This window comes from Homalodisca vitripennis, chromosome 3, assembly GCF_021130785.1.
Source record: "Homalodisca vitripennis isolate AUS2020 chromosome 3, UT_GWSS_2.1, whole genome shotgun sequence".
NCBI classification, from domain to species: Eukaryota; Metazoa; Arthropoda; class Insecta; order Hemiptera; family Cicadellidae; genus Homalodisca; species Homalodisca vitripennis.
In genome coordinates, this window is record NC_060209.1 from 23343311 (window position 1) to 23353246 (window position 9936).

Here is a 9936-nt window from a genome sequence, read left to right on the forward strand (position 1 = left end):
TCTATACTTAAGTATGATACAGTAAATTTTAACAATGCGTGATTTATATATTAACTGAATATTAATGTTGTTTTATAATCCATACTATAATTTCACGAAATGTAAATCCATAAAATGTTTCTAAATATAAAGTGAGGCTAAAAGTGAAGATAGCGAAGCAACTGTTCCGAGTACAAGCTGTCTTGGCCTCTCAACTGTCAAATAGCGTGGCTGTTGTTGACAGCTCAAGACATCAGGACTCAAATCGCTCTGTTTCTCTCCAGGAGGCTAGAACATCTCATGGCTCCAATATTGATACAATTTCTACTTCACTGCTACAAAGAAGGCAATTGTAAGTATCAGATAATATTTTTCGTACACTAATGTAATAAAAAAATGAAATGAAATATGCCTTTATTTAAGAGGCGGAGTTAGGGCTATTTAGCCCTCTCTACCACTCAACCTCACATAATATACAGATATATGTACTTAGAATAATCTTAAGTAATAAAAAAATTTTAAATTAAAATAAATGCTTAAAAATTAACCAAAATATACACATACTATGTAATAAAAAATAAAAAATAAAATGTATCAGCTTAATGTGTAGAAAAAATTCAAACAAAGTTAAATTAAAACATAAATTAACAGATTACTTTTTAAAGAATTTCTCGTTATTACTACATTCATTCTCTCATTCACACAGCCTGACCACAAGCACGCCACGAGCACTGCGAACCGACAACCGGCACCCGTCACCCCTACAGACCGGCCAGCAACAAGTCCTTTGACCTTGTCTAATGTAATATACGTTAGACTGATCGAGTTAATTATCTATATCTATATTATTAATATCTTCAATGTAACATTAAGATTCCCTGTAACATGTTATATTACAACAATAGTATTTCTCAAATCATGAAACAGTATTATTTCGTATAAAGAGTTAGCAAAAACATATCATTATCAATAACAATTACAAAAAGAAAATTATATAAAAAAAACACACCAAATTTATGGATCCGGAATAGAGATTAGGATCGTTGCTGCAACGATAGTCACCAGTTGTTGAGAGTAATGGACCGTTGCTGCAACGATAGTCACCAGTTGTTGAGAGTAATGGACCGTTGCTGCAACGATAGTCACCAGTTGTTGAGAGTGATAGACCGTTGCTGCAACGATAGTCACCAGTTGTTGAGAGTGATAGACCGTTGCTGCAACGATAGTCACCAGTTGTTGAGAGTGATAGACCGTTGCTGCAACGATAGTCACCAGTTGTTGAGAGTAATGGACCGTTGCTGCAACGATATTCACCAGTTTTTGAGAGTGATAGACCGTTGCTGCAACGATAGTCACCAGTTGTTGAGAGTAATGGACCGTTGCTGCAACGATAGTCACCAGTTGTTGAGAGTGATAGACCATTGCTGCAACGATAGTCACCAGTTGTTGAGAGTAATGGACCGTTGCTGCAACGATAGTCACCAGTTGTTGAGAGTAATGGACCGTTGCTGCAACGATAGTCACCAGTTGTTGAGAGTGATAGACCGTTGCTGCAACGATAGTCACCAGTTGTTGAGAGTAATGGACCGTTGCTGCAACGATATTCACCAGTTGTTGAGAGTAATGGACCGTTGCTACAACGGTAGTCAGCATTTTTTTTAAAGTGACAGACAATTTCTGGAACGATAGTCAGCAGTTGTTAGCGTGATTTACCATTGCTGTAATGACAGTCGCCTGTTGTTGAGAGTGATAGACAATTTCTGGAACGATAGTCACCAGTTGTTAGCGTGATTTACCATTGCTGTAATGACAGTCACCCTGTTGTTGAGAGTGATAGACCATTGCTGCAACGATAGTCACCTTTTTGGCAAGACTTTAACTTCCCAGCAGATCTGATATGGATGGATCAAGCCCGATAAGGGACTCATATCACCACTGATTCGCAGGATATTGGATTTCTTGGCCGCCTTAGTATTTCAGGAAATTAATTTTCATATATTCGTATAATATTACTTTTTCTAGCTGTTCGATTTATTGCGAGTCTTTATGTTAATAAAATATATGTTATGATTCGCAATAACATTTTCTATGCTGCAATGATACCCTATTATACTAACGGCAAATACATTATTGTAATTATACGAAGTATTTTTAATGTTTTCTTGAGGTATATGAGTTTTTCAAAATACTCAAAGGCTCTATACAATAGGCTCTAATTTAATAAAAAAACAAGATATGTACACTTTCAGCTATCTGCTGGATTACTGACTCTTCTAAGTATACGTATATATACATATACTTATTCAGGTTAAGGGAATAAATTTAACTCGTTTACTAATCATTTATGTTATCACCTGTTATGTATGTTGATTATGGCACGGAAAACCCAAAACTGTTACGAGTTGTTAATTTAAACTTCAAAGTACGTTAAGAAAATTTGTAATAGATATATTTTATGTCCATAGCTACATCAAATCGTTCTTATCAAAGAATTAATTAAAAATGAAGACGTTATTATCTTTTAAGAACGACAAAATCACAAGAGTTCTAGATAACTAATTAAATATAAATATAAATAAAAAGTGAGACGTCTAAGGTTTAAAAATACTATGTGCCTTTTATCCTACGATATACTTAGGACAGATAGATCTTCCAATTTAAAACACGATTTAAAGTGCATTGACATCAACCAAATTGTGAAAGACAAAAATATGTTTGATATATCACTTTATGATTAAAATAACGATATGAATTAATTTCCATCAAGGGTTAAAAGTTTTATACTTTTGTGAAAAAGGAAATATGTCAAAACATTATAGTAACATTAAAAACTACATTTATATATGACATAGATAAAAGATATTGCCTTTATTCAGTGGTTAAATTTATCATATAAGCCACGTTTAATGCTATCCTCATTGAAAATAAATACGAGTACAGATCATCTGTTTCTACTTAATCTGCTGATTATCACGACCGCATTGCAGGAGAAGAGGATTACATAACCTGTCGACCACCCGTTAATTCCGTAATACGCTGATGTGTGTGTGTGTGTGTGTGTGTGTGTGTGTGTGTGTGTGTGTGCGCCCGCGCGTGCGTGTATTTGAACGCGTACCCATAGTAAAGTAAACAGTAAAATGGTTTTTATTAATAAAACGAAATCATTCTGTGTATGTTCACACTAATATACCGACGGAGTATACAACACCTGACTTGTTTTCATTAAATTTAAAGAGACAAATAGATGAATTTGAATTTTCAAAATTATTTATTAATAGTTTTATGATAGTTTGGCTTAGATTACTTGCTTCAAGATCTATAAATACAGAGGTTTTATGGGTTGAGAATATTTATATACTTCAAAAATATTAACATTCATAATCAAACATTATACGTCCTTTAATTATATCTTATAATTTTGTTATAACATATGATTATCCACTGCAATTACTTTTCCAAATTTGTAATACAACATTTCCAAACCAACTAATACTTAATTATTAAACATTTTAGAGGACGTATCTTGCTTAACTTAAGCCTGTTGTAACTCTGTCCAAGGCAGCTTGAGTACCAAATCCCTTTCTGTCCTGTCATTATCAGAGACTTACCTGTAATACGCCATCCTGAACGTCTAATAGTCCGGCAACTGGCCTTGCTCATGGCTTCCTTAAAGTTGAATTCAGTAAGGTACTTTATTTTGTAATTACCAAAGGATCCACCAAAACCAAATTACTATCATTTTAGAATATTCATATTTATCACAATAATAATATAATATCTAATATGAATGAATGAATGAATGAAAAAGTGTTTTTATTTTTGACCAAAATATATAATACAATACATACAATAAAAAAAAACACTACATCTACAATGGCTTGAATGCCGTCTGTAGTGGTTAGCAGGAATGATAACTGTACTAATCTAAGAATAACAAAAGTCAAGTTAAATGGCAATAATAATTTAAAATTATAAATCAACACACTGGGACACTTTTCCAAAAACTGAATAAGGCTAACTTAAAATTATTTAATTTCTCAATTTTAAACTAATCACAACTTTTTTCAATAGAACAGCACACACGCACACACACATATACGCATACACATTTTATACACATATAACACCTTAAAACTCAGAAAAATTAAAACAAAATTACATTATAAATGGAAGAAAAAACAAGGTGATGACTGAAATATACAAATGTTGTAATTAAAATATTTTCCCCTTTTTCCTACCTTAAATTCGACCCTAAAAATTGAATTCCTGGATTAATTGCCATCTATACTTCCACGCGGTGCTCATGAAACCCCCCAAAACCCGCCAATTCCTACCGTTTAAATAATGTATATATTCATTTTTGTTTAATGTTGATTTACCAAAATAGTATTTTCTTATTTCCCTCAAAATTGGACACACTGATACGAAATGAAAGACGGATTCAGCTTCATTTAAATTGCACAAAGAGCAGTTATAATTAAATTCTGGTAACCATGGTTTGTAATTTAAGTCAACCAGTTCTGCCCTGGCTTTGTTATTGTAGGGATATCGTTACGATCAGTAAAAACACTCCTGTCACACCGAGGGTCAGGTCCAAGGTTAAATACTGTGAGCGGTTGACCGCGGTGCGGGCCCTGCCTTCGCACTCTGAATTTAATATTTTAACAATAATATCTAATATAGTACATATTTTTGGATACGAAAATGGAGTTTGATGTTTATATTGTTTTTATAGTTAAAGTAAATAAATTTTGTACAAAAAATTAATTTGACTAGACTAAGCTTGTACATTTGATTATTGCAAACATGCTATTTAATATTTTTTCATTTTATATGCTGTTATCTCTACATAAACATAGATAATAATGAGTTTTCAAAAAGCCTTATTCAGTACAATTAGTAAAATTGTTTTAATTGACTATTCCAGTAAAATAAAACTAAATAGTCAGTCATCATTACAGCTGATTCTGCATTGGTTCCAGAGCATATCATATCATGAGGTTATTTTACACGTAACTCAGAACGCTCCGTTACAGTTTGAAGTTGATTAATCTACTTTTAAACTATCTTTTTAATCCTATTATACCATTACGTTAGTAACGCACTCATTATCATTACAAGATAAACATTGCTCTAATTTTAGCAGCAATGTTATAGAGATCTCATCAGTGTGTTTAGTCGTTGCTATAGAAACAGCCTCGAGCGATGTGGCGGCCAGGAAGTGGATTAGGACGGACGAGCGGGTCAAAGTTAGATTAGTTCGGGGCTGGTGGTGATCAAGGAGTGCCTTATCAGGCTCGAGCCTTCCGCGTCAGCTTTGATTCTGCTAGTTCATAGATCACTGATTATGGTGTCTCTTGATCTTCAAATATTACATGATAGTTTTGTATTGGTAGACACTAATTAACTGTATAAACCACTAATTAGTAATACAATGTGATGAGCAAAGTTCAGAATTAGAGCCTAGAATAATATCTAAGACTAGAATCACATCTGAGAGTTTGGCATGGTCTTCATATCATGCTTTTAAAATTGAGAGGACTATTACACTAGTATCAATGTAAAGAAACTATTTTTTTCAATAATAATATTCATTACATTTCGTCATTTTTTAAGTGTTAAAGTTCTGTTTAAATGTAACAAAACCACCTAACAAGTTTATGTTTACCATTTTGGCTGTTTCAAATGTATGGCACTGGTATCAAATATAATTATAAGTTTGTTTAAGATCAGAAAGAATCATATTGATTGAAAGGAAAACATTATCGTACAAGAGCAACCTGAATTAAAAAAAAAGTTTCTTTTGGTTGTTTAGTTATATGTTGTTGAGTTATAGTACTGTATTTCATTAAACATGACAAACTAATATTAATTTGACCACTCGAAAAAGAATTTAGAGTATTTACTTCATTAATTAATTGTTGTGGGCAGTTTTATCAAAGCGAAGAAAGAACAGCTTAAGCATATGTCATTTTATGGCAAGTTATGTATAACAATCATAAATTAAGGGAGAGAGAAATATTTTAATGAATTATGACTTTAAGATATAAAATGTAATTAAAAAAATGTTTGATGGACATGCTCTTAAATGTTTTAAATTATATATAACATTGATATATTATTAAACCAACGCATGTAAAAAAAATACATTTTGCCTGCAATTTCTTGGTGAATGATAAAACAAATTGAACTTTCCTGTTTTCTACTACGAAGATACAATCAATATATGTAACAAAATTGTTCAAGTATTAAAGCAAATTGACTGAACCGAAAATCGACGTTAAGAAAATCAAAAGTAATTAACTTTTTTACCCTGGTGGTATAGCAATTAGGTTAATGTAAGCCAAATTTAATATTTACAAACATTATAGATTTTTCTGTTTTAAAATATGATGTGTTTAATTCAATAAACAGTTTCTATGTTGGCTAATATCGCCTCTAATAAATCGCCTTAAACAATATCAGCCTAATACGGCCACACGTGCACGGCACGCCAGTACTTACGGTATTATTATACTTCAGTAACAAAACCTCACTTGCAACATGGTATGTTATAAGTTTATAAATATATTATACTACAAAATAATTTAATAGGCATCAAAATTTCCGACACATTTTTATACGACACTATTATGTAAAAATTCAATTACTTATTTTTTTAAAACAGTTAATTCTATGTAAGGCCAGATTAACTATGGTTCATCCAGTCCAGGCGTTGTCACTGCACAAATGCATGTCCCAAGCACTCCCCCAAGCAGCTTTTCGGTATGTTTAAACCATTTTATTCTCTTTCTGTTCTTTATTTTTGTATTTACTAATACTTCCCTCCACCTGACGAAGAGGATAGATTCCAATCCTCGAAACGTTGCATTAAACATTTTGTAATATATAACGAAGGCAAAAGTCTAAAACCCTGTTATACTTTCAAGCCTTCCATCTTCAGTAACAAACTGTAAACAAAGAAAACTGTTAACGTTATATTATACATGTGACTGCACACCGCCGGCCAGGTTCCAAATCTGGACTTCGGTATCGACCGACTGAATATTTCAAACATGGCTGTCTTAAGTTACTTAAGTTTTATAATTAATTATTAAAGATAAAGTTGCAATAAACCTTAGTAAAGAAACTTAATGTAAGAGTAGAAGTTCTAATAACAGTTACAGTTCAGGCTTATCGGTTGTTGGAAAATCCTAATGGTATCTGCTGAAGTTGTAAACTTTAAGCCTATAGTAACTTAGTCTACAGTGACATCTTAGCTACTTATAACACAGTGTTACACTTTTTCTCTGACATGTGAGAGAGGATAAAACTCCTGGACTCTTCTTTCACAAAACTTACACTTCTTATATAGTCAACCCTCTTTGTATATTTATGTAAACTACAGCTATAAGGAAATAATAAATCTAAATGTATGCTTCTTGTTTAAAGTTTGTTATTGACTATGGGAAGTTTGCAAGGATGACAGGATTTCGGTCATTTTCCATCGTTATATGTCACAAAAGGTGTACATCACGCCAGCACAGGCTACAGTGGGATACTAACAAGAATGTCGATGTCGGCTCTTTCATCGGCACCGCGTAGGGTCATCTGAAACAATGGTACAGCAAGGCAATGATCAAGAGGAAGGGGTAAAGGCAATGGTTTACTAGTTTTTTTTTATATATATTGGCACCCAAAGCGGTCTAACTGCAACCGAAAGTTGACTTAGTGGATAGTCTGATAATTTTATACATGAAGCCTCAAAATTTTGCGTATAGAAAATTAACTGCGCGATGTATTATGTTGGCTTCATCTAATTTGTATGTGTCTCTGATGTCGAAACGATGTATAAGTTCAATTAGAGCTTCTTCGTCACCGAATTTTTCTATCTCTTCAGGCAAACATGACTCCAGATTCCAGGAGTAAAGTATGTAATATCGTCAAATTCCCACCTCTCTCACCATAGCTACGTTATGATAAGCTATGTTTCTTTTATTAAAGTTTCTTTCTTTAAATTTGCATTGCTGCCGCTATGGCTTTTCTTGGCTGTGTTTGACAAGTCAGTTTCAATTCTTTATTTAATATTCTGAAGTTGTCTATGTAAGTGTTTGGCTTATTATTTACTAATAAAGAACATTTTTAATTTCTACAATATTTTCTCACAACTTTAAATACTTATTATGCTACATTTTCAACAACGGTAGTAAGGTCTTTTTCGTAAGACGATTAAAACAAGATCATTGGTCAGCCACACCACTTGTCGAGTGGCAAATTTTGCTGAGATTGCAAGAAAATTTTCAAATTTATAGCTATGTTAATCACGTTTTAAATTTCTTATTTTTTACTCAGTTTCCTTAAATATTTATTAATTCTAAAATTGTCTCGTTGCCTTCATGTTTATCCTTAGGATCAATCCAAAATTGTTGGAAAATGCTCAGCTAAAACCTTTGGAGATAGATTCACCATCATTGTAAAAACCATATTGCATAGAAATTAAGTTTAATTGAGAACTACACCTCTATATTCATGTTCTCTAAGATCATGCACACAGACATACAGAAATAAAAATGTTTGTAAAGAATTAAGAATTATTGACGTAGTGTATTACACTTTTATAATAATGTAAAACACGATAAATATAAAGGTGAGTTTCTACTCACGAAACAACAATTCTGGTACGTGCACACACCATTGTGTTGGCTGATGCTGATAGAAAATGGAAAGCTGGTAATCCGCGGTATAATCCCACAGCAGCATTATCGAGGACTGGACTGAATGTTTGGCCGCCGTCATATCTGACAGGACGTCATCTATATTTTTATCCCTTTCATTCATTATCTAACCTTTTTTATATTTTTAAATGTTGGTTTGTCTAACTAATCATATATTTACGTAAGGATTTTTCCTTAATTTAATAAAATTTAAATGAATGTTTAATAAGAATGACGATAAAAGCCTAAGACTAATCAAAATCACTAAAAGCCATATTTTTATTTCCTCATATCAATTAAAACATTTCATCTAATATGTATAGACCTTATGGCTATATATTCATGATTCGGCATTAGGATAATAGACGTAGAAGTTCATCGTCACTCAAGGAAACAGCTTTCACATCATTCACGTTTGTACTGTTGAAACTGTATTATTGAGATCCCGATAGGACTTTCTTGTCGCTGTAAGTTTGTCTGTCAGTCTATAAGACAACTCTGGATAGAAAGTTCCCAGTGCATTGAGACTCGATACTTCGGATCCTCTTAGTTTGAGTATAAACATCAGTTCGTCCGGTGTCTTTGCGGCTGTATGTGTATCCGTCTGCACGTCTATGCAATAATTCTTCGTAAAAAATGCTGGAGGTTTCACACTTGGTATAGACGTTCATCTTGGTGCCATGAGGAAGCGTCCAGATATCTGTATTAAGTGTTTTTACGCTTTTTTCGAGTTTTTACGAACTGTTTTTCGTACAGTATACTTTTGCGGTCTATGTCATTGGTATTGCCCAATTTTTAATATTTGCAATTGTTGAAAATATTGTCTAGTAATAGATATTTTAGTCATGTATTGACTATAGACACAAGGAAGGCGAAATATTTCGAGAATCAATTGTATTAACAATGTGTTGACGGAGTGAAAACAGGCTATGTAGCTGATAGTGGAAAGTATCCAAAAATTCCTTTCAATTTAAAAGTACCTTTTATGGCAGTAATGAGTATACTGATATTGCATTATATCAGTACGACAATATCACGGCCTGAAACCTAAACGCAGCCACAATATATACGGCTCTACAGATATCTGAGCATTAGACATCTGCTAGTGACACCTCTCTCAATGAGTAGGCTATTCTGATATTGCATTATATCACTTACATAATACAATATGTTATGTAATAAATCTCATGGTCCAAAAATTAGTATTACAAAATATTTGGCGGTCGTCCGAGCACTGTAAACAATTTCATAATTATAAAAATTA

General features: G+C 32.8%; 1 protein-coding gene across 1 annotated transcript; it reads right to left on the minus strand.

Moving 5' to 3' along the window:
* Positions 1-993: 993 nt before the first annotated feature.
* Positions 994-1632, minus strand: LOC124358115. The gene has a single exon (XM_046810408.1). It carries the CDS (start codon positions 1630-1632, stop codon positions 994-996), a length of 639 nt encoding a protein of 212 aa, XP_046666364.1.
* Positions 1633-9936: the final 8304 nt, after the last annotated feature.